General features: G+C 41.3%; 2 protein-coding genes across 7 annotated transcripts in view; one reads left to right on the top strand and one right to left on the bottom strand.

The window, feature by feature from the left end:
• Positions 1 to 1,574: 1,574 nt before the first annotated feature.
• On the top strand, positions 1,575 to 10,652 carry FBXW2 (F-box and WD repeat domain containing 2). Of its 3 annotated transcripts, XM_066201238.1 has the most exons (8): positions 1,579 to 1,620; positions 1,729 to 1,879; positions 3,451 to 3,960; positions 5,202 to 5,396; positions 6,162 to 6,295; positions 6,897 to 6,983; positions 7,613 to 7,782; positions 9,225 to 10,652. In XM_066201238.1, the coding sequence occupies exons 3-8, from the start codon at positions 3,471 to 3,473 to the stop codon at positions 9,511 to 9,513; spliced, it is 1,365 nt and encodes a 454-aa protein (XP_066057335.1). In that variant the 5' UTR covers positions 1,579 to 1,620; positions 1,729 to 1,879; positions 3,451 to 3,470; the 3' UTR covers positions 9,514 to 10,652. The 3 variants fall into 3 exon arrangements, with proteins under 3 accessions (XP_066057334.1, XP_066057335.1, XP_066057336.1); XM_066201237.1 differs by having other exon boundaries at positions 1,575 to 1,879; XM_066201239.1 differs by lacking the exon at positions 1,579 to 1,620 and having other exon boundaries at positions 1,776 to 1,879; positions 3,543 to 3,960.
• Positions 10,653 to 14,252: 3,600 nt separating this feature from the next.
• Positions 14,253 to 25,583, bottom strand: part of RALGPS1 (Ral GEF with PH domain and SH3 binding motif 1) — a 75,852-nt gene continuing 64,521 nt past the window's right edge. The window contains exons 22-23 of one of the 4 annotated variants that reach the window (XR_010723520.1): positions 14,560 to 14,696; positions 14,253 to 14,452 (exon numbers count right to left, since the gene is read on the bottom strand). Coding sequence is in view for 2 of the 4 variants with exons in the window: in XM_066201262.1 (XP_066057359.1) it covers positions 24,067 to 24,129 (63 nt within the window). In the remaining 2 variants the exon portion in view is untranslated. Of the gene's footprint in view, positions 14,453 to 14,559; positions 14,697 to 21,021; positions 21,109 to 22,462; positions 25,354 to 25,583 lie in introns of those variants that run through there. The other 3 variants (XR_010723519.1, XM_066201263.1, XM_066201262.1) reach the window with 3 other exon arrangements.

The raw sequence follows: 25,583 nt of genomic DNA, 5'->3' as shown, positions 1-25,583 counted from the left end.
CATTGTGCTCTTCTTCGCTGTAATATTCACCATTAAGGAAAAGGTAGAGTGGAGCAAGGAAATTTTATTTATTTATTTATTTATAAAATTAGATTTTATTTTACATCTTAGAATAAAAAGACACTGGCCCCAATGCAATTAATATTCTCACACGGCCATTACAGTCAGTACACCAAGTTAAAAGAATATAAGAACTGAAGAAATAAGAGTAATTCATGACGCTTACTATAAAATCCTGAAATTCTTTGGGTTCCTAAGAAGGCCATAACCCAGTTCGGTAACATACAAGTAGCATTCGATATTCCTCTCGCTTTAAGCAGGAAGATTTCAGATAGCAGCAGCCATGGAGCTGGACCCCAGGAAAAGGTAAAACCTGCAATTACGAAGTGAACAAATACAAGTTAAGTAGGAAAAAGTAAATTATGTCCAAATTAATCAAGTAAGGGGTTAGAGTTAGGCAGTTTTCATGTTAGATTTGTGCGTGGTTCCACCGACACCGTACCTCTCCCAGAAGGAGATAGAAGACGTGATTTTAAATCAGTATGATAAAGGCTAGTACGTTTTTCATAATAATTACAGGAATATTCTTAACAAACAGAACTTGCCAAAACCTCCGGTATATAACCCAGCAGGCACCGAGATTCCTCAGCAGCCATGTCTCGCCTGTGGGGAAGCGCCGACGCCCCCGGCCCCTCTCCGTCCCCGTCCCCGTCCCGGCCCCTCTCCGTCCCCTCTCCGACCCCGGCCCCTCTCCGACCCCTCTCCGTCCCCGGCCCGGTCCCTCTCCGTCCCCGTCCCCGGCCCGGCCCCTCTCCGTCCCCGGCCCCTCTCCGACCCCGGCCCGGCCCCGGCCCCTCTCCGACCCCGGCCCGGCCCCGGCCCCTCTCCGACCCCGGCCCGGCCCCGGCCCCTCTCCGTCCCCGGCCCCTCTCCGACCCCGGCCCGGCCCCTCTCCGTCCCCGTCCCCGGCCCGGCCCCTCTCCGTCCCCGGCCCCTCTCCGTCCCCGGCCCGGCCCCTCTCCGTCCCCGTCCCCGGCCCGGCCCCTCTCCGTTCCCGGCCCCGGCCCCTCTCCGTCCCCGTCCCCGGCCCGGCCCCGGCTCCTCTCCGTCCCCGGCCCCGGCCCGGCTCCTCTCCGTCCCCGGCCCCTCTCCGTCCCCGGCCCCGGCCCAGCCCCGGTCCCTCTCCGGCCCCGGCCCCGGCCCCGGCCCCGGTCCCTCTCCGTCCCCGGCCCCGGCCCAGCCCCGGTCCCTCTCCGTCCCCGGCCCCGGTCCCTCTCCGTCCCCGGCCCCGGCCCAGCCCCGGTCCCTCTCCGTCCCCGGCCCCGGTCCCTCTCCGTCCCCGGCCCCTCTCCGTCCCCGGCCCCGGCCCCTCTCCGTCCCCGTCCCCGGCCCGGCCCCGGCCCCTCTCCGTCCCTGGCCCCGGCCCCTCTCCGTCCCCGGCCCCGGCCCCGGCCCGGCCGCTCTCCGCCGCGGGCCGCCGCCACGAGCGGCGCCGGCAGCAGGAGCGGGGCGGGCGGAAGCGGCTGAGCCGGCGGCGGGGGCCGATGACGTTGGCATGCGCCGGAAGCCCCCGATGGTGAGAGCGGCGGGTCCGGGAGCGCCTTCTCTCCGGTGCCAGCGGTTCGACCCGCGCGGGCTCGACCCAGCCCTCCCCTCCCTTCGGCGCCGGGCGGTCGGGAGGCCCTGGTCTCGTCGGGAGGGTGACCCTTCTGTCGTGGCTGCCCGCAGGTTGTGGCGCGGGCTGCGGAAGTGCTGAGAGCCGGTCCTGCCGTGGAGCGATGGCGGCAGGGAAGCGCCCTGCCGTGCTGGGCTCCGGGAGGCCGCGCAAGCCGTGGCGGCTGCCCGCCGACGGACACCCCGCGCCGGGCTGCTACCTGAGGTGAGCGACGCGAGGCTAGCGGCAGCAGCGGCGCCGAGCGCAGCCCTCGCCGTGCTTTTGGCGTGTGGAGGTATATTGGGAGCGGGCGGGGGCTGCCTAACACCTGGAAAAGAGGCTCGAGCACCGGTTTCAGCGGCCTCACAGCAGCCCTTAATTTCAGTATTAGCTTCGTGTGTTGAATACAACAAACGCCTTGGGGCTTACAGAGTTTTTATTCGTAGCTGGCCTATTAGAATTTTTTTACTTGTTTTAAAGAGAACGCATGACTGTTTGAACAGCACCTATATTCACTGCCATATGTGCTGAGGAAAGCCGGTAAGTGCTGTCTGCAGTAAAAGTTACTGTAATCACCTTGTGACTTAATAGGGGCAGCTGCTTCTGTGCATTTGACATCCAGAACCTTCTTGTGTGTTTTATCAACCATTGCATGCCATGTGCAGCCTTTTATAGTGACGACTGTACTTTTCTGTACTTCTCTCCCCTGTTAAGAGGTGTCTTCTAAGATTTTATTCTATGATGGTAAAACGTCTGTATAGAAATAAACATACCATTGGGTCCCACTCAGATACCGCAGTGCTTTCAGTTTGGGAGTGCTGTGAAATTCAGATAGTGGTTTAATGAGTTATACCTTCCAGAGAAAATAAATAAATAAATAAATATTATTTTTAACTGTTTACCTGATGCTTCTCTTGTTAATGGTCCCAGATCACTGAAGGAACTTGAGATGTCACAGGATAGTATAAGTGCACACAGGATGTTGTTCAGGAGGTGGTATTCAATTTCACAGTTAAGTCCCAGTGGAAATAAACTGAGAAAAAGGACCCCTCCACACCCCCCCCCCCAAAAAAAAAACCGAAAAAAAAAAGCAACAAAAAAAACCCCACCCCAAAACAAACCAACCAAACAAAACCCAACCAAAAAAAAAACCAACAGAATTTTTTTGATGCATTTAGGTCAAAGTGGTACAGACACATCAAAACTGATGCTAGGCTAGCATGAGCTCAGGTCTTTACATAGACCAAATGGAAAGATGACTAACGTATCCTCCAACACAGTTTGTCAGACATCTCTTTATATGTTTTTTTAAAACAATCTAGGTACCTGCTTCATATTTAAAATAGTTCAGCACAAAGATATGAGCAAATTATGTTAGTAACTAGCTTATCACTGTGCTTTCTTTTTATCGGAATAATCATGATTTATCAGAATAATCCATGAGTAAACTCTAAGACAGTGTTTATTTGCTGTAATAGGTTTAAAACTAAAACTAACCGCTACCTTATTGGACTCAGAATTTGAAAGTGTTAATCTAAAACAAGAAATATGTTAACATTCATAATGAATGCTAACATCCACTAGCCACGTGCAATTTACTTGTAAGTCTGCTGTGGGACAATTGATAATTTAGATGCAAATGCTTAGTCCCAAGCTAAAGAATGTTTTAAAATGCATTTGGTCACTTCAGTCTATGTGTTAACATGCCATTTTGAATACTTATGTACCAGTAATAAAGATGTGATTTGTACCTTATTTTCTGAACGGAACTAATACAGTATTTTGATGTATCACAGGTAAATTTTTCCATAACCTTATGGAGAAAAAGGACTTTGAAGCATGGCTTGATAACATTTCTGTTGCATTTCTTTCTCTGACGGACTTGCAGAAAAATGAAACTCTGGATCACCTGATTAGCTTGAGTGGAGCAGTCCAGCTCAGGCACCTCTCCAATAATCTAGAGATTCTCCTCAAGAGGGACTTCCTCAAACTTCTTCCATTGGAACTTAGTTTTTATCTGTTAAAATGGCTCGATCCGCAGACCTTACTCACATGTTGCCTCGTCTCTAAGCAATGGAACAAGGTTATAAGTGCCTGTACAGAGGCGTGGCAGACTGCATGTAAGAATTTGGGTTGGCAGATAGATGACTCTGTTCAGGATCCTCTGCATTGGAAGAAGGTTTACTTAAAAGCTATTTTAAGGATGAAGCAACTGAAGGACCACGAAGCCTTTGAGACATCCTCTTTAATTGGGCACAGTGCCAGAGTATACGCACTTTACTATAAAGATGGACTTCTGTGTACAGGTAGGAAGGACAACTTGACAGTCTTAAAATTCTTTGTTTTCTCCTTCCCCTCATAAGATTAATGACAACGTGCTTTTCTTTTACCAGACAAATTATTTTCATAGTGCAAATACAGATGATGATTCAAATTTACTTACATTTTCAATTTCTGAAATACCTGGTGTACTAATAAACTCATTAGTCACTTTAATAAGAACACAAGGAGACCAGTGTCTTTGTTGGATAAAGAAATGGTAACAGCAGGCATCATTATCCCTGCCCATGGCAGGGTGGTTGGAACTAAATGACTTTTAAGGGCCCTTCCAGTCCAGATTGCTCTGTGGTTTTGATTATGCTGTTACTATAAGTAAGCCCATTTGAGAAGTACAAATATGTTAGCTATCCTCTTATACAATAGCTTTCAATGAAAAGGACTTTGGACTGTGAGAGAACTTCAATCTCCCAAAGTGTGGAAGAAAAGGTCATATCTTCTTCCTTGAAACAAGGCTGTAACCACGTTTAGTTCTTAACATAAGTGTTTTATGAAGTGCTGTAAAACTAGATTTAACCTTGCTACTAGTCTGACTTGCACATAATTTCAGCTTCCTCCCTGAAGAGGAAGATACAGACTTGAAGATTTCAGTTTGAACTTAAGTTACAGACAGACCATATATGAAGCCTTAGTATGAAAGAATAATAACAGAGTTACAATGAATTGCTGTCAGAGCGTATTCCAAGGATTTTCCAGTCATTTGGAATGACAGTGTTATACATTAAGTTGGGAATACTGACTTCAGTCGCTCATTTGTTGGTACAGTTAGAATGCTTACTAGAAGCCAAGAACCAGATTCTAGCCAGTGTTTCACTTCCCTACTCAGCAGTGAATGTTATACACAGAAAACAGCATTGCCAAAACCTTCTGACAGCTTTTGTACTGAAAACCCCTGGAGAAGAAACAGGTGTAAGGAGTCCACAGTTTTATTTTGCTCTCCAAAGCTAGCAGTCTAAGAAAGAGGAGCTTCAGGTAGAGAAAAGAAAGTGGCAGCTTATATGGGGCTTGGTATTCATCTGTATTTCAGAATTTGGTGGACCCCTGTCCTTCCTGAAAGAAACTAAAGCTTGCAGTATAGGCAGTGATTCTGCAAACCTGAGAGTGATGTGTCACATGAAACTTCTATGCATCTGTCTCAGTAGACACTGTCAGTCAGAGGTAGTGCCAGAATCTACCAATCTTCCAACGATCCTGTTCTTCTGTATTCTAGGATCAGATGACTTGTCTGCAAAACTGTGGGATGTAAGCACAGGTCAGTGCATATATGGTATCCAGACACACACTTGTGCTGCAGTGAAGTTTGATGAACAAAAGCTTGTAACAGGATCTTTCGATAACACAGTAGCCTGTTGGGAATGGAGCTCTGGGGCAAAGACACAGCATTTTAGAGGACATTCTGGTGCAGGTATGTTGAAATTTTAAAATTGTAATTTCACCAATGAAGTAACGTACATCATCATCAAACAAAATGTAATTTTAAGTTAGCTTTTTTTGCACACTAGCTTTTTTGGCTTGTTCAGCCTCTGTTCTGAGTCACCTCAGTTCCCCTCAACAGGGGAAGTGACCAGAACAGACATACCCTTGTCCTTGAATATGCCAAAGCTTAGCCATGTAGTGTTTTGCAGTTACATGGAAGTAACAATAAATGCCATGGTTATTCAGTAGCTTCAAGTCTCAAAGAGGTGCAAATCTTGTGTAGCAGGGTGTACATGGCCATGGCCATCCTTTCTGTTCCCAGACTGGACATGAGCTTAAAGCAAAGAGCAAAATAGGACCTGGGAATACATATTTGTATTACCCTTGTAATTAAATTCATTGTCCTGTACTTATCTTCAGCTCAGCTGTAGTTTTTTTCCCTTGTATTTAGAAAATGTACTAATCGGGTGGAATTGTCTTACTAAAACTCTGGAAATAGGAACTAGCCATAATCCAGCCATAAAGGAACCACTGATATACATGCTCTTAATTTGGATGAAAATTCCCAGGAATTTTGCAGTGTAAACTTAGGCACCCAGAGCAACAATTAATGTATACAGTTCAAGAACAATTAAAAATGTAGTAGCATATGAATTTAGAAGCTGCTAAATTCATACAGAGGCTACTCATGTCTCACAGAAAAATGCATGCATAGAGACTGGTATTCCTTATTTAGTTCCATCTTTGCTTGAAGTTTTTAGTGTGGATTACAATGATGAACTTGATATCCTGGTCAGTGGTTCTGCAGACTTCACTGTGAAAGTATGGGCCTTATCAACAGGAACGTGCCTGAATACCCTTACTGGACACACAGAATGGGTCACTAAGGTGGGAATATTGATTTATAATTAATCTCACACATTTAATTGCACTAAATTTGTAACATGTTTTAAATTTTTATTTCCTAATCCTGCAGCTAGGTTTAGAATCTGAAGAACAGCTGGAAATACTGCAAAATAACATTTCAACAGAAAAAATATTTAAGCTGTAATTAAACCTTTCAGACCATTGAAGATATTTCAATTCCAAAGCAGCTGGGCTAATATTAGGAAGCAGCGCTTTGGTTCAAAGACTGAATGAAAACTGGTTCTGAAAGAATACAGCTTTAAAAGTTATGTAAAAAATACAATGATCCTGATAACAAAAATCTGAACATGAAACAATATTTTTCTTCTGGTTATTTCAGCATTGAAAGGTGGGGGGTGTGACTGTCCATGTGAAGTATGTATGTTTGCTTATTGATACAGTAAATTGTCACTAGTAGGAACAAGAGGAGTGTAAACTGTAGTTTTCCTTCAGTTGCTAAAAGTATTTGTACTGCCTTCATACATGGATACACTATGCAGGTGGTCAGTGAAGTGAAAAATGCAAATGAAAGTTTGTTTATTTAACAGCATCGACTTAAATCATTACCATCCTTCAATTACAGGTCGTTTTGCAGAAGTGCAAAGTCAAATCTCTTATGCATAGTCCTGGGGATTACATTCTCCTAAGTGCAGATAAGTACGAAATCAAGGTATGTACCATATATCATGCATGTATTATTTTGGTACATTGGGAAATAAAAAGCTTGAGTGCTTTGCTGAAGTTCACAAATAATAGAAGGCTTAAGTTTTTCCCCACATTTCCCCCTTTCTAGGAGCTGTGTACAGAACATGAAGCTTTTGAAGCTAATTTTTCAATGCTCACCTTAGCATTTAGTTTTAAATGGCGGCTGTACAAGAATGGTAATGCAAAGAATCAGTGCTTTCAGGTCATGCTTATTGTGGTAACTTGAAGCAGGGAACTGCAAATACTGTTACTGTTGGGGACTTTGGGGTTGGTGAGTGCTGTAAGTTTGAAACACTTACATTTCTGTCCCAGTTGGATGGCTGATTTATTTTTTCTTTCTTATTTTTTTTCCCAGTACCCACTTTCACTGGGATTTTTTAGGCTAGAAACAACATGTGCTGCACCAATACTGTAAGACAAAGTTACTTGGAAGAATTGATGTTCCTACCTGAAAGTGATAAATACTTCTGAAAAAAACCTCATGCACACATTTACCTACCTGATGCTTAAAAGGAGACTTTTGAGGCTTGCTCTATTTATGTAACAGTTTATCATGTGAATTTTTTATGGTCTTAAACTCTGTTTTACTTGTAGATTTGGCCTATTGGAAGGGAAATAAACTGCAAGTGCTTAAGAACACTGTCTGTTTCTGAAGACCGCAGCATCTCCCTACAGCCCAGACTGCACTTTGATGGTAAATACATAGTGTGCAGTTCAGCACTAGGATTATACCAGTGGGACTTTGCCAGCTATGATATTCTCAGGTAAACCGTTCAGTTTAGGATTCCGTCTTCGTTAAATAAATAAGAAGTAGATCATACTAGTTTTAATAACTTACTTTAGATGTGGACCAAAAGAATTTTGATAAAAATTCTGTAAACACCTTGCTTTACACATATTGAGCAATTTAATTCTGATTTTGTCATCTGATAATATAAGTCGGTTCATTGTTGTTTTTATTTCTGGCCACATGATAGTTCTCTTCCATATTTTCATTCCGTAACCTGAACTGGTTCAGTATAGACACACCAGACTGCAATGCTGTAGTTGAGAATGTGAAAATGTAGTGACCCAGAGCTAATGTTACCGTGGAGACTGCTATACAGAGAACCAGGCAGGCATTTCTGGGGGTCCTTTGATGGGACAAGAAATTAAAAAGATTCTTTTTCCTTATAGCACTACTGATCTGTCACTCCTGCTGATGCTGTGGAATCACAGTGAAATCTATCAGACTGCAGTAAGGGACCAAACATGATGGTATTCCATTTCCACAAAAAGAATCAGGCTGAATGAGTTGGAAATGGTGGCATTAAAGATAGTAATTTACTAAAGAAAAAAATGTGTTTTAGAACTGATAGCTGACTCTTGAATTCAAATAGTCTGAATATTTATGGATATTTGAAAGATCTCCAGAAGTGCCTCTTATCAGTAAGAATAACTGAGTAATTTCACCTCTTAGTTTACCCTCCCATTGTTCAAAAAAGAAAGATGGTCTCTTACTGCTGAGAGCAGATTTTCATCCCCACACATTTTTGTGCCTCAGTTCTTTGCTTTATGTAAGGCTGTCATCAAATGTGCAGGCAGTTGTGAAAGACTCTTCAGTTTCTGTTCCAAGTTTTGTTTTATTAAGGGAAGACATTATAAAGGCGTTGGGGAACTAAAAAATACTTTTATTTCTCCCCATGCTTAATTTAACATAAAACATCAGTAAAACAGAATTCTAAGGACCAGTCTTGGATGATTTATCTAACCTGCCTATCACAAGAAGGCATGTCTGTGTTTTACTACTGCCTTTTAGAAGAGTGATCAAAAGAATAATAACAGCTTTTACCTCTTAAAGATATTGAGGCATGAAATCCATATGAAAATTCACTGTAAAACACAAGTACATTTGCTCTATTGTTAGTATGTGGAAATGGCTCTTTTTTTTTCTTGTGCTCTGCAGAATAATCCCTTTCAAACCTAAGCCTTTACTTATGTTCAGATGGATCTGTCCTGAATGCAGAGTCAGAACTGATATCAGAGGCCTGACTGTAGCTAAGTGTTCAGCTGCTTAATTTGAAAGATTTGCATCCAGTTCTTTCTAAATTATTTCAGGATGACGAGTTTAGACACATTTTCTGTAAACACACAGGATTTGGTTTAGTAATTAGAGTGCATGACTACATTGTAAAGGAGATTCTAACATTGATTTCTTGTCTTCTAGGGTTATCAAACCTCCAGACTTCTCAAATGTGTCCCTGCTGGGCTTTGGAGAGATATTTGCTCTACTGTTTGACAACAGATACCTGTATATAATGGACTTGAGGACAGAGAAACTGATAAGCCGCTGGCCTTTACCAGAATATAGAAAGTCAAAGAGAGGGTCAAGCTTTTTGGCTGGTGAAATGTCTTGGTTAAATGGACTAAATGGCCAAAATGATACGGGCTTGGTTTTTGCCACCAGTATGCCAGACCATAGTATCCATTTGGTGTTATGGAAAGAACATGGCTGAAAAACTCACACATACAGAATCTTCAGGAATATATGGCCAATCAGCAGTGTGTCCATAAAACAGGACTTTGCATGAACCAAAGCTGCACACCCAATGGTATCATCATGCAATGCACAATCATTTACTTTTATTTGGGCATTTGGGAATGGGTTGTTTTGGACATAATGCAATGCAGCATGCTAACAGTATTCACCACAAATCTTTGTCTATATTCATGTTTAAATATACCAGTTTGGGCTTTGAAGTATAGCTTGTAATGCTTAAACCATTCAAATCTGCTATCAAGTCTAAAATCAAGTTGTGCTTGACTTGACTTCTGACCTTTTTTTAATTGTTGAAACAGGAGGTGAAGCTACTGTTTTAGAACCATAGGCTTTTGTACGTGTAACAGCAAATACTGGTTACAGTGCATGGCTGCTTAACAAAAAAGAGAAAATAGCAAACCCTTTCTCTCTCCGGAATCTTTCTCTTCTACATATGATAGCTTTAAATACTTAGCTTTTGAAACAGAAGAATCAAATGAGTCCTTTCAATAGGATCAGATGCTCTAAGTTCAGGAATATGTCAGTATGATCTCTCCTCAACAAGAATGATGCAACTTTTCATCTATCTGATAGAGCTTGCAATCGTGATCAACCTTGGAGAACCTCTGACATACTCATCATCCTTGCTGGGAGTTACTCAGAATGGCTTGATCGGTATTTTATAGTCCTTATTTCCTAGAGTTTGTGTTGAAACATAATTTAGTTCACATGAAGGGGAAGGTGATTTTCAGTCTCTACAGCAAGTCACTTTCTTACATTAAATGATGTCTACCAGCCATTCACTTTCTACAAAAGCTGCAATTAATACATTGTGTTTAAAGGAGTTGCTATATCTGGAGCTGGAAAGCAGGTGCAAATGACAGAATGCCACTATCTCTGGGGAAAAAAAAAAAAATCAAGGGTCTGAAGAACAGCACAGTAGAAAAAAGTCTTACTGATCATCATAGGAGATCTGATGTACACAAGTTGTGTAGCAAATACTTGTCGACGTACTTTTGTGCTATTTGACATGTACTTAAAAGCTGTATCTACAACATCACATGCTTTAGAAATACTTTTGGTTGACCCTCCCTCCCTCCCTCCCTCCCTCCCTCCCTCCCTCCCTCCCTCCCTCCCTCCCTCCCTCCCTCCCTCCCTCCCTCCCTCCCTCCCTCCCTCCCTCCCTCCCTCCCTCCCTCCCTCTTGCCTTAATGTCTATTTTTTTACAAAACTTGAAAACAAGTTTTCATGAAGACTGGGTCATGCCCTTGAAAAGATAAAACTGTCTAGCACTGTGAGATTTTTTTCTTCCCAATATTCAGGAGATCTGATTTCACACTTTATACTCAGTGAAGGCCCAGATTTCCCAAGTATGTGGTGTGAATTACACCAATTAAGGGGAGTTTTCAGATGCAAGCATCAGTGTTTGAGTGATGCTGTAAGAGTTGCACAAAATCATAAGAAAAATGTTGTCTGTACTCAAGGATTTTATCAACTGGAAGCCAAATTCACTCTCAATTCAAACTGCACTGTGTGGGGCATAAATGATGAGCTCACAAAAGTGAGCTTTTGACGTCTCACTCCAAAGTGAAGAAAGCTTCCATGAAAAAGAAAGTTTTCAATACCTTGTCTTGAAACCCAGTTCTTAATGTGGGAGTAACGTAACAATATTGTTATGATGTGTGCAGTAACTCAGGTTCTTCTGAAGGAGCCATCTCTACAGCACTGCGTTAACTTTGAAAGAATAAATAGAGGCGCGACAGAAATGACCTTGTTTCCAAATCAGCAAATCAGGAAAACTTGGTTAACTACTTTTACTGGTGACCTTGATCATGCAGAGTCCACAGAGAGGTGGAGCTCAAGATGGCTGAGAAACTGAGATCCAAGCTGAGCCTTCCAGAAAGAGTGGTGAGGAATGGGAAGGTGGTGGGCACGGGATAGGGACGCACTGCTACTGTGTCCAGCTAACTAGTAATCTATAACGAAAACAATGTGAGACTTATTTTGGTGTCATGCAGCAAGACAATGGTCAGTGGTTCCTGCAACAAGGGAAATTCTCCACAGTGAGCTTAGTTTAAGACTGAAACAGATTGCCCAGCCTTCCCAGACAAAGTACTGAGCACCGTGCTGTAAGCAGGGAGTTGGACTTTCAGATGCCCCTTCTAAACAACGAGTCTGAAATTCTAAATGGACCCATTGCCACACAAGATTGTATGACTGACAGCAGGAGCTATCTCAGATTCTAATAGAGCTGCCAGTTTGTTGATACAGACTGGGAGATGCTGCAGTCACTGTGGAGCAAAATAAAAAGTTCCCTTTGGGCATCTACTAATGATACTAATCCACTAATGACAGATCTTTAAGGGCACAGTTATGTGCCACCACTAAGTAAATAAAGGAATGAGAGCATGACACTAATGCAAAAATTCTAAAAAGCATACTTGCTCTCACACACACTTCTGTCAGACACCAGTGTCAGGCTATTGCTGCCTTCAGATGTGTCTTCAGTAGGAAGGTTCTAATACATTGCAATGCATGTAGTTCTGGGGGCTTATCATACAGAAACTGAAGTCGTGACACTGAAACTGTGAAACAGAAGTGAGCAAATGGTTTTTATGTTTGCTTTGGTTTCCATCTGACCCTTTAGCAAAAGTCACTACTTGGGCACTATTTCCAGATAGAGGCTGGAAAAAATGCAGCAATATAATTCAACTTACCCACCACATAAAGGACTAAAATGTGATTTATGTCTAAATTTCAAGAAACATTTTCCTATGAGGCTTCAAGGTACCAGGAAGAAAACCCAACAAACTATTATGTTTCATAAAAGTTGTTTGGCCATCTATTTTTCCCACCTCAAAATAGGTTCCTTTCAGTTCACAAAGGTATCTTTTTCTTTAAGATCACTCTGTACCCTTTGCCTCTGTTAAATCTTTCCAACACAATTCAGCACTTACCATTTCAGTAATTCAGAACAGGTGTGATCACTCCTCAAACTTGCATGTCTCCAAAGTCCAGTTGAACAAGATGTTTTTTGTCAGCAAAAGTCCAATGTCTGTGTGTAGGGTTACTGTCCATTACATCTTTAATATACACTATTTCCAAGAACATAAGGGGTAATTTTTTTACAGCTGAAAGGAAGATTGTGCTCAACTGCTTGTCTACCTTTTACTCAAACTGATGCATACAAATTTGATACCCAGTGACATATGAACTGCAAGAATTAAGCAACGCTACCTTTAATGACTGTATTTGTACCTTTTGTACATAGGTTGAAAACTGTTTTGCATTATTTGAATCAATTGACAAATACTGGTTTTTATTATTGTTTTAACTGAAAACAAATTGTACATTTCCCAGAAATACTGCAATCTGCATTGATCCTTGATATCATTAAATGATTCATTCATAAATCTATTTGCTATAGATTCCCTAAATAATTGCAGCAAAATGTAAACTCCATGCAGAAATGAATTTAGTGTGATCTTTAAATTATATTGTCTGTCTTCCCACAATACAGGTAGCACTCCACTTTCTCTTCTTATAACCAAGGTTTCAATTTTGAGCTCACAGAATGTTTTGAGATAGCACCTTGTTAACATTCTTGATTAATGATGAGTTGTATCTCCACAGTGTTGTATCCCTGATGAGAGATTCTCTGGGAAGGTGTCCTTGAAGGCCCTTCCGACAGTGATAAATGAGGGCAACATCCATGGGAACCTTCACACTCTTCCCATAAGCACGTAGGACAGAATGGACTGAAGTCTGAATCACCTTTCGTGGATCAACTATGATTTTCCTGGGATTGAATACATGTTTCCTGTCAGGCTCTCTGTATACATGCTGTAATATGTTAACACCTGGCACATTATTCCAAGGCGAAATGTTGAACGGGCCAGAAGATACTGTTTCTGGGAAGATATGGTTCTCAAAGAGGAAAACGCTAGTCCCTGGGTTTTGTTCCTGAAGACTGTTCATCATTGCTTTCCAGTTTGGGTGTTTAAGAGGAAGAATTATTTCATCAGCATCATTAAGCACCACAAACTTGCTCCTTTTCATGTTACGGTATATACAGTCATTTAGGGCTGTGATTTGTCCATAGTAGCCAATGTGTGTTCCATCTTGCATGAAGCGCCAGTTAGAAGAAACCCTGAGGTATGAGTTTATTGGCCAGGGAATTATCTCAACAGTTCCTTCTTCTATGTAAAACTTCAAGACTTTTTCCATCAGATGGCTGCAGTTGTTCTTATAGATCACCACTTTCTGTACTCCAAGAATCTTGTACATTTCCATACTCTGTATAAATTGCAAGACATTGTTGTAGTTTCCAAACATGGCAGAAATGCACACAGTGAAGTCAACAGAAAAGGTCTCAGCCTTGCGGTTTTTAATTTCAAACCATGGCAGCTGGTCAGTATTTCCATGTGGAGACTGATGAACTGATACATGTGTTGGATCACAATTTTCAGGTTCCAAACAAAGTATATCTGCTGCACCATAAGGGAATCCAAATCTATCTGAGTGAACATCAATTTTTGCTTTTGATACATATATCTTTCCATTGGGCTGACAGCAGAACCAGCAGTACAGTTGTTTTACATCTTTATGGTGAACAATCCCAATCAGACGAGTGACTTTGCTTTCTCTGTCATCAAAGTATGGGGATATAATAAAAGCTTTGTTACCTTTTAATGCTGTTATAGTGCTATTGGCAATTTTCTCTCTACACCTTCTACCTTCTTGAATTACTTGTGGCTGATGAGAAAGTCCCTGTAACCGCAGATAAGAAACTGCGAGCATTGAAGTTACAGTAAAAATGCACACAGCAGCAGCAAAGTAAGATTTTTTCCCAGCACACAACATTTTGTACGTATGTAAAAGTGCATGCAAATGTCTTTGTCCTTATGCTGCCGTATCTGCAGAAAAGAAAAGACACAGTATGAGAAAGTACTGACCCATGATCATTGCCCAAGAATTTCACAAACAAGATGGGGTAAGTTTGTATTGTGGTGCACTGACTTACTGAGAGACCCGGCTACTGTGCTTCTCTGAAAAACCAGTCACAGAACACGCCTTTGATGATATGTACGACACTGTATGTGACACTCTGAATGCCTCTATTTGTCAGATGTGTGGAGCTGTTTCTGTACATGGAAGGTTCTGTAGAAGAATATAACAGAGGTCTATATACAGCAATACAAGGAGTATTTTTTCCCAATAATCCATATTTTAGAATATCCAGTTTAATAACTAGGCAGTAATTCTTAAAGCAATGCAAAACTTTTTCCACCTACACAGTATGTATGTAAGTTATGTTTTAAAAAACCAAACTCAACCAGACTTCTCACAGACAAGCCAGAAGCAGATAAATTTATCTAGAATTAATCAAGTTCATGACAAACATGCTAATTGGGGATTACACACGATGGTCCAGATATAATCATTAATTTATGAATTCCCTAACTTGCAGATCACCACAGATGACACCATAGACACAGAGGAAAGTCAATTCATACAATCCATCAGAAGGCAGGTGGAATCTATGCAGGTATAAAACTTGGTCTCAGTTAGCCACTCTACCCTATGCAGCCCTGTACAAGGCAGAGTTGCAAGAAAGGTCTTCTCATACTAATGCTTACTAGAGATCTGGCCCAGATTAATCAAATTCACGTCAGACCAGGAAACTGAATTAGTAGAAGTGGGTTTCCCCAACTGCCAGCAGGAAGTGTGGCGTAAAATGACATGATGGAACGAACTAATGCTATTGCACAAGGTGATGAAAATGTTTCTGGCAGGTGAAAAACAATTGCCCGTGTCTTCAAAATAATGTACAATATTTTCACAATTGCTCTTTCAAAAAAAAGTGAACTAGGGAGAACCACAGTCACAACACACCCCTGAAAATGTCCCCTATGCCAAGGTTGATGTGATTTACAGCAAGCAGCCTTCACTAGCTACCAAGAAATTGCTTTTTAGACAAGAATAGTCATAGCGCACCAAACATCTCACTACATCACACTAGGCACAAAGCAGAAAAGGAGAAGAAGAAAGCACTGACTCTTCTATCTCTGAAATAGAGAGTCCTCCCCATAGGTCCTTAAAACTGAGAGCAGAACTGCAAATACATAATAAGAGTCTGCCATTGCCATATGACTTCCAGATGGAGATTTGTGACTGAAAACAACTCAAACTTTTAAAGTCTTTCTATGAAACGTTCTAAAGTACAGGTTTCCCCCAAGCATACCTATTCCAAGGATGTTATAAATTTTAGCAATCTTACAACATAGAGAAGGTCAATTTAACATTCTTCCCCTTGGTTATTTCTATTTATGACTTAATATATTGTTCTTACAGAATAAATATTTTTAATTAAAGAAATATCAAACCATGTCAACAGTAAATAACAAAATTAATGTATTGCCTGCTCTTTCTTCTGCTTTTGCTAGCAATAAATAACTAACAAGAAAAAAACCCATATCTTTTCAATTGTGTTTTGGACAGCGAACATTGGAAAGGAAAAATTACCTTTTAAATCAGATAGCTGAGTGAAGTTCTGTTCAGTCCCCTATTTATTTTTTTGCTAACTTATTTTGCTAAAATAATCTACTAATTATTTATTTTAAACAGATAAAAACTTAAATACTTCTAAGGTAAATTGCAATAATTGCTCAATACAGAACAATACCGAGAGAGAAAAAAATGGTACAAGTCCTAAGACCCTTCCTGGCACATTTTATTTCACATAGTTGTTGCCCTTATAATGTCCGTAACAGCAGCCACACCTACCAGAAAAACAAGTTTTCCTTCTATTGAGCAAAGTACACAGTTGTGTGGCAAGAACTTAAATTACAGATGAGTATGGAGTTGTTGAAGCAAATCAAACATTTTTTCATGGATTTTTTTAAGGCTACTTAAGGTTTCTTCTGAAAATTAATCTTGCATGTTCATATAAACGCAGTTTGCACACATACATAAAAAGAACTAGAAAAATACACTATATATATCTGTATTTCTTGGACAAATATTTTTTTCGTAACATGCTATAGGCCTAGCTAGAACATGTAGATACAGATTCTGATTAGGAACTGTGAGGGAGTGCTGAAACAACAGTGAGTTCTAGGAGCCGAGAAAAAAGCAAAATTAAGAGCTCAAAGACGCATCAGAACGCTGAATCTTAAAAGAAATATGTAATTATTTGACGAGTGAAATTCACGGTTTCCCCAGCATGACTCATTAATTTTGCTCTCCTGAAATAAACAGCACAAATATGTAGTCATAAAATACATAAGGTCAGTGTAATTAAGAACACATTTATATTTCCTCACTAAAGAGAGGGTAAAATGGCAAGTTTTAATTTTAAAAGTATGCTTTCAGCATATTTAAATGAATTTCTTTTACAGTAACAATTAATTCTGAGTTTGCATTTTTAATTCTAATTAATAGGCAAGTAAACATGACACGAATGATACAATTGGCTTTACTACTATATTTAGCTGATGGTATCAATGGCTACTTTGCAGTATTCCACCTAACTGTACGCAGGCTTTCTTCCTACCCGCCATCCTGACAGACTGCAGTAATATCACCTCCTCGTCTTCACATTCGTTATCTTTTCATTCAACAAAACAGTTGAATGAAAGGTAAAACCATGTCATAGGAAACAGTCTTCCTTCACCAGTCATTTCTGTGCAGTTGGCCCAGTTTCCATTACTCTCTAGTACAGGAGGCTAGAAATGTCTGTACCTTATCCATTTGTATGTGGCAAGTAACAAGCCCTCACCATTGTTGGAAATTTTCTTAATGCACGCTGGGATTATATTTTTTGGAGATGCAACATATTGCACAGAAACATCTGAGCTTGTCATCAGCCAACAATTAATACATCTGCCCAGCCAAGCAAGTGCAGTTTCACAACGTGTTTTCTTCTGCAGCGAGGTCATAAGGAAGAGTTGTTGTCATGGTTAAAATCATGGAATAGCTTGGGTTGGACAGGACTTTTAAATATCACCTAGTTCCAATCCCCTTGCTGTAGGTGAGACATCTTTCACTAGATTGAGCTGCTCAAATTAATCACGTTTCTCCTTATTTCATTGGTCACAGTCCTAATTTACTCTAAAACCTTGTACGGGACCAAGAATGCACTTACAAACTTTCATATATTTAAATCATCCTTTCCCCCCATGCTAAACCAAGGAATCACTCATGCTTTAGCCACATTGTACCACTACACTCACAACACAGTTATTAATCTCCCATTACAGGTTCTTCCAATAGCTTGTTTTTTTAGAATTTTGAAATGGAATTTTTTTTGTATCACCTTTGAATTGGATGTTGTTTTTACCTTTGCTGTCCAACTTCTATTTTCAGACCTTCTTTTCCAACATCTTTCTAAAATCCTCTACAACTACCAATTGCCAATTTAGTCCAAGAGTCATTCCTGGGTAATAATTAATCTTCCTCACATCCTCTTTGCACTGTGGCCTTCCTTTGTAATCTGTTTTGTTCCCATGGAGACAGCTGAAGACTTTTTATACTCTCATTTCAGTATCTTTACAATATTTACATTGTGTTAAGTTCCTCATAACTCTCATCTTACTACTTTATCTCCCAATCTAGGGTAAGAACAGAGGGCAACCGACACGAGGTGAGTGCGGAGTTTCAGTTGCTAATATGAAGTATTAGCTTCAGCAGTATAAGAACAATAAGCAACCTAATCCTTGTTTATCCAGGATCTCACTAAAAATCCCCCACTAAAAAACAGCCTCACAAAACTTACCATTTTTGAAAAAAGTTATTCTCTATCCTTTAATTTATGATTTTTGTCAAAAGCAAAACCACAGATCACTGGTGCCTAAATAAGAATTCCAAATATTAATCATCATTTACCATCTTTGTCTCAATTGCCTGTTGCTAACCTTTCGTTAGCTTACTTTTTTTCAGAAAGGTTCTTTGACACACCAGTGTCCTTTCTCTCTTATAAGATCCAAAGTCAGAAGCATATTGTTTGAAGGATTAATCCGAAGGCAGTATTTTTCCACTAATAAAATACTACTCCAAAAAAAAATTAAAACTGTCTCTTTCTATTCTAAATACAAAGACAGTAAGCCAGAACAATATAGTGTTGTCATACCACTGTCAATATACAGTTGTTGTACTTATTTTGTGCCATTAGAACTGACAAACCCCACACTTCCCTGTACACACTCAGAAACTTCTCCATTATAATCTGCTGTACATCCCTAAACCAAACTCCTCTTGTAAACATTTAAACCTTGTGTCCTTTGAAAAATCAAACAGACTGGGCAAAATAAAAACTGCATGACACTTCAAAGACTGTTATTTCAACTTTTTTTTCTTTCACACTGTACTTTTTAAGCTGGGACCGAGTTAATTTTCTTCCTACTAGCTAGCAGGGTGTCATGATTTGTGACCAAAGCAAGTGCTTCACACTGATGTTCAGATATCACTGAACAGTACTTAGGCACAGTCAAGGCCGTCTCCGTTTCTCCTGTGGCTCCCGTCCCAGGAGTTGGGTTGGCACAAGAAATTTGCGTGGAACACAGCTGGGACTGCTGAACCGAACCAACCAAAGGCCTATTCCACACCTTACGATGCCATGCTCAGCCATCTAAGCCGGGGGAAGAAGGAGAAAGGGGGAAACATGCGACTTGACAGCGTATGGCTTCCCAAGTCACTGCTCAACATGATCAAGTCCTACTTTCCTGGAAATGGCTAGAAACGTGCCAGCTAAGGGGATGTAATGAATAGATTACACATTCTGTTTGCATGCAGCTTTGCTTTACCTTTTAAACTGTCTTTATCTCAGGGAAAGCCCACAGGATTTCCCACGTTTGCCCTTCTGATTCTATCTGCATCCCACTACAAGGGCAGGGGTGAGGGCTGAGCTGCCTGCCAGGATTAACCCACAACACACTGGAACTATGCTTTGGAGAAGTTTTGCATTCCTCAAATCTAAAGTTAAATTCCACCCCTAGAACGTATTCAGAGACTAAGCAAACCTGGTTTGGACAATTAATATGTACCTTTAACTTACCATCGAGTGGTTAACCCCACTACCGAAAAGTAATGCTACAGCTGATAACCATCCTCCAATTTCTCGAGCGGAAATACAATCCGGAGCCCGTCGCGCCCCTCCTGCGAGCGCGGCCAGCCGCAGGACCCCGAGCGGGGGCCGCTGCCCGGCGTCCACCCCGGCGGCGGCGGGTTTCCCAGGCTGGCAGCGGCGCGGGCAGCGCGCCCGGCCGCCCGTCCCGCGGGAGCCGCCCTTGCCGCGCGGGCGTGGGCAGCGCCGCGGCCGCGCCAGGTGGGGCCGGCACCGCCGAACCCTCGCGCCCGGCGCCCTCGGCGGCGCCGACAGCGGCCAGCGCGGCATCCCCCTGCGGCCCGGGGCCGGCGGCAGCGCTCGGCGGCCTCACCTCCGGCCCGGGAAGGCGGTGGCGCCCCCGCCCCGGCCCTGCCTCGGGCAGAGCCCCCGCCCGGCGTGGGGCGGTTCGCGCTAGGGTCGGCTGCCCGCCCGTGGCGGTGCCTCCGCGCGGCTCGCCGTGCACGGCACCGGCACCGGCACCGGCACCGGCACCGGCACCGGCACCGGCGAGCGGCCCCGCCGGAGCGCGGCCGCCAAGGGTCTCGTTCGGCCAGAACCCCGGGGCGGGCCGCGGCACGCCCCGCCGCACCTCCGGCCACTTCACCAGGTTCGCTGGGGTTTGCTCTTAGTTCGGCAGAATTTGATGGACTTTTCTCTATGGTTATGCTAGAACAAATCTGTTTTCTGACCCTGTTTGCTTTATATTTAGTTACATCGTGCTTGCAACCCCAAAACATGGATCATCTGAAGCAAGTAATCATTTGCGACACCAAATGCTTCTCCCACCACTGTCCATTCTTCCTTGAACCTGATTTCTGGGAGAAAGAATGTGGCTACAGACAAAGTCCAGAAATACAAAGGATACTTCCTCCAGTTCATTACTATCTGCACTTTGTTATGGACCACTCTGTTTTAGCTGATGCAAAATGGATGTTTCCATCCTTCCTAATATAATTATCTGAGATGCTCTTACATCTGGGGTCTCCTGAGACCTATACACGTTGGCTTTTTCTTTTTTTTCTTTAAATGTTCTCCAAGATATGGTGTATTTTCCGAATTTGAAAGACAAATCTCCAAAATAATGGATCACATCTATGGAAATACCGCAATAAACCATTAATTATTTCCGAAAAAAAACTAACGCTGTGCTAGTGCCCTCCCTTGCACACCTAGCACAGTCTTGCATCCAGAGCAGGAACAATGTTATTTAATATTTCATTTTGTTTTTTCTCTCCCAGGTTACAAGAAATGATGGTTGGACATAATGAGCATTTAATGAGCTCTTCAGTACTTATCTTTGGACGTTTTATGACAAAAGCATGTTACCTTATAGTGAAATACGGCAATGCAGAAGGTAGTCCTCTCTCCCCCCTGCAATTTGATTCCATAACAGTGTCAACCTGGGATATTGTGATTGTTGGTTTTCCTTCCTAACATGCTCACTTTGTTTATTTTGTATCTTGTTACCTATGGGAAGGAGAAAAATTCCAGTCAATTTTGCCATCTTAACTGATGTTATTAGTGAAAAGAACCATTTGGTAGATATGAGAGACACTTACACATGCTTCCTTTATAAAATATTTACAGTGGAACACTGGACATGACCTTGAGGAAAAATTGTATAGATCCAACTTACTTTCAAGACTACCAAGTAATAAAGTTTTTAAACACTCTTCCTGTTTGCTGGGGATAACAGGAAAAGGAGTCCACTTCAGGAAAAGGATATATGCTTCCCTGTTCAGCAGTAGAAGTAACTTTTTTTATATTAGCTTGTTTTGCTGTCATCCTCACATGTGGTTTTTCTCTCAGACAACTGCTCATGAAATTATGTTTCTGCAGAAATTAAAGGACCTTCATTGCCAGTCATTATCTGGACCTTATTTACCTTGCATAAGAAATAAAATCATAGAATGCTTTTAGTTGGATCACATAGTCCAACTCCCCTGCCATAAGCAGGGATATCTTCAACCAGGTTGCTCAGAGCCCTGTCCTACCTAACCCTGAACACTTCCAGGGATGGGGCATCCACCACCGCTCTGGCCAACCCAGTGTTTCATTACCCTCACTGCAAAACGTTTCTTCCATGTATCTAGTCTGAATCCACCTTCTTTTAAACTATTATCCCTTCTCCTATCACTACAGGTACTACTGAAAAAACCTGTCCCCATCTTTCTTTTAAGTCCCCTTTAAGTACTAAAAGGTGGCAATAACGTCTCCTTGGCACATTTTCTTCTCCAGGCTAAAAAATTCCACCTGTCTCAGCCTTTCCTCAGTAGCTGAGGTGCTCCAGCTCTGATTGTTTTTGTGGCCCTTCTCTGCACTGACTACAACAGGTTCATGTCTCTCCTGTACCAAGGACTTGAGAGCTGGATGAAGCACTCCACATGGGGTCTCACTTGAGCTGAGTGGAGGGGCAGAATCACCTCTGTCCCCTGCTGCCCACACTGCTTTTGATGCAGCCCAGGACATGGCTGGCCTCTGAGCTGCCAGCACACATGGCCAGGACACGTCCAGGCTCTCATACACCAGCACCCCCAAGTTCTCCTCTGCAGAGTTGCTCTCGATCTGTTCATTAGAATTATGGCAGCCCCAGCCACCCATCAACCTTGTCCAGGCCTCAGTCTTCAGGTGTGGCACCTGCACCACTCAGTTTGGTGTCATCTGAAAATGTCCTGAAATAAATTTTAAGTGCAGAGAAATTGAAGTTTGTCTCTACTTCTTTGGACTTTCCAAATCTAACTTGAAAAAGCTGCAAATTTGGAGGCTTTTTCAATTTTTATCCTAGAAATGTTGATTCTGTTGTATTTATACTACTAAATGGCGAGACACTGCTCTATAAAGTCTGTTCAATTATACTACCATTCATTTACAAATAAAGCATGCATGCTGCCTTTGAGCTAAAACATTCCTTCTGCACCTCTACTGTTCTTTTTCAGAATATTTTATTGTCAACAGCATACATACCCTGCACATTTTTAAACTTACAACCAAATGCTATTACTGTTGTAGTAAACAAATTTTTTTACATTAAAGTATTTAATTAGCAAAACAATCATTATTATCAATGTATCAAACTGAAAAATGCAGCAACTTGATACAAGACTGAGGTAACAAAATACTTGGCCAAAAACCTAGATTCCAACGCCAGAGTTCTTACATGTGAGACAATTCACAAGAATTATAGAAAGAATTCTTTACACAAATGGCATGCAGTGGACTGCTGGAAAACACAGCCAAAATAGTGCAACAGTTTCCACACAAAACAAACCAAAATGTTGAAATTGATTAACATTATAATATGACAAGTCTCAATTTGAAAACTAGTTTCTTTGCCTCATTTTGGTGCTATTTGGAACAACATGCATTTTGGCACTGAATTACATCAAAATCGCACATTTAATAAACCAATAATATTACCTATATTTGTGGTATCTTCACAATTCTGAAAATAGTAATTATGACATAATGTTTATATAACTATTGCAGTTGTTCTTTTTGATGGAGGAAAACTTGTATGGTTTGTGATATTTTTTGTGAAAATGCCGTAATAATGCTGTAGTGAGAGGCAACATACTGTATTTCAATAGCAGCTTTCAATTAACCACAGAAGTACCAGGTAATAGCAAATGGAACCAAACGGCATCATAACACCTCTAATCAGCAGCTACGAACTGTTTAATACTTAAAGACTAATTTAAAATTGGAGTTTTACCAGTATTCTTTCACTGCCATCAGTACTTTTTCACTGTCATCAATCTGAACTTCTCAATACTGTGCAGCAATTTCACAATTGTGCTATACTGAAAAGATGTTTAATCTCATTGATGAATAATCACAAAAATCAACAGGTGCAGAATAATTCAGACCATATCACAGTCTAACAGTCTGAAGTCATTTACTGGTGACAGGATGTTACCACATTCAAAAGTTTCTACACCATCTCTAATGGCATTAGATACTCTGCCCTTGCAGATAGCTACGTTTTTCCTATTTCAAAGTTGTCTTCAATTAGCAAAAAAAGAGAAAAACTATACAAATATATTTTGCATTACCACTCTTTTCAAACAGTTCCTCAGTTATCAAATAGACTTTGTCAGCTTTACATACACTTTCCCATGTCCCAGGATCTAAATGCAGTTGTCATCAGGAACTGGTTTTCTTGAAAAGCTAGTATTAGGCTTTCAGGATTGCAACATGACCTCTTAAAAGTACAAAAAATTTACTTCTGACATTTAACAATACAGGTATTTTCCTCTCCTTGTTGTTAGAGAAGTTTCAAAATAAAAATGTAGGAAATCATGGAAGTCTACGGAATACATACTGCTAATGCAAGGGAACTTGTTCTAGTAGAGATACTGTTCACTTACACTGACTTCCACGGTGTTCTTGGTTTGTAAGCTAGAGGCTGACTTGCCAATTTGTCCTCTATGCAATCTTAGGAAAGTCAGAAGAGGTTTTCTGGTGATTGATGAAGTCTGAATAATGATGCTATATGGCAAAAGAGTTTCAAACAGAAAAAGTGATGAATTTAACATATGAACAGAAAAATATTCTGACTGCAGGAGTGTCAGGGCACAGCAGGAATACAGCATAGAGTTCCTCCAGAGGAGAAGGCCCAGTTACACCTCTGTTCATTTGTTCTCTGGATATTGATGTGGAGACCTCTTTGTACTTGCTCCACGGTTAGACAGTCTTTCACCGCCACCATGATTTTAGCAGTGCCATCTACCAGTACTAATGTCCTGAAGTTGCAACACACGCTGGAATTGAGTGGAGTCAATTCCGCAGAAGGGCAGAACAGAACAGAACCAGTGATATGGAGTCATTCTGAGGAGCCAGGACCATGTAATACGTAACACCTGATTACCTGCTTCCCTGTACTAAGGGATTTGAAATGAACAACATTTGGACTGAACTAAAACATCAAATTTATAACCAACCATGCCACTGGTAAAAGAATGAAAGAAAAACTTCAGCACAACATAAATTTGAACAGCCTTAAAGCCGTTAACAGGGTATTCCTGAGCAAAATAACTGAATGAAAAAGAAAACCAACTGTCCTGTGCCAAAATACATTTTTCCTAAATAGCTCAAATATGAACAGCAGAATTGTCCAGAGATTTGATAGAAAATTTGAGGCAGCCACATTGTCAAGCAACTCAGTGCACTTAGATTATAAAAATGTTATTCCACAATTTTCTATTCTAATTGACACTTTGGAGCAAGTTAACACTGTCAGTCATTCTGTGCATTAGAAAGAATTGAAACCCAACATGGGCCAAATATTCTTCAGTCACACAAAGCAGCTTAACAATAAAAAGAACCATTTAAAAAAGAATAGGCAGAAGATATGATGCTCAGTTTGTGGTCAAGTATCAGTTCATGCAGTCTCTGACCACAAATAGTTGAGTCCTCAGAATCCTGCAGGAGTCAGGATTAATCTTCTGTCCATCTAACTTGTCTGCTTTCACTCAGTGCATGAGACTTTATCTGGTCCTTAGGGACAACATTCACTTTCTGCTTTTAAAAGCTGTGTCAGAATCACTTTCAAGTTACATAGGAAAGTGCTGAAATATCTGTGGCTGGCTCATGTCAGGAAAAACATTCTCCTCTTCCTCCTTAGAGAACAATAACCTGCTTCTTCAGTTTGGCACTTGAAGTCACACCAGGTAGGAGAGGAAATTATTCGAATGACATTAGATTAGCAGGTACCTGGAAGAGATTGTAAGTTACTCATTGAATCATTACATTTGAAAGATCTCTAAGATCATCAAGTCCATCCTGGTATGATTGTTTTCATTTTCCGTGAGACAGTATCTTGCTTGAAGCAACTGAGAGTAGAGGTTATATGCTCTTAAGGTAACCAAAACCAATAGCTAGACCTGCACAAAACTTGGTTTGATGGGAATTCTCTAATTTTAAATAATCTTTCTTTCTCCTAT

Source organism: Chamaea fasciata, unplaced genomic scaffold (genome assembly GCF_029207755.1).
Source record: "Chamaea fasciata isolate MVZ Bird 193981 ecotype frontalis unplaced genomic scaffold, bChaFas1.0.hap1 SCAF_20, whole genome shotgun sequence".
NCBI classification, from domain to species: domain Eukaryota; kingdom Metazoa; phylum Chordata; class Aves; order Passeriformes; family Sylviidae; genus Chamaea; species Chamaea fasciata.
Note: the sequence above shows the minus strand (reverse complement) of the source record. Positions and strands in the feature narration are given on the sequence as shown.

Excerpts from the sequence above, each read along its gene's own strand:
- FBXW2 (XM_066201237.1), top strand. The coding sequence starts at position 3,471 with ATGGAGAAAAAGGACTTTGAAGCATGGCTTGATAACATTTCTGTTGCA. Across the intron at positions 3,961-5,201 it reads AGATGGACTTCTGTGTACAG|GATCAGATGACTTGTCTGCA; the intron begins GTAGGAAGGACA and ends TCTGTATTCTAG. Across the intron at positions 7,783-9,224 it reads GCCAGCTATGATATTCTCAG|GGTTATCAAACCTCCAGACT; the intron begins GTAAACCGTTCA and ends CTTGTCTTCTAG.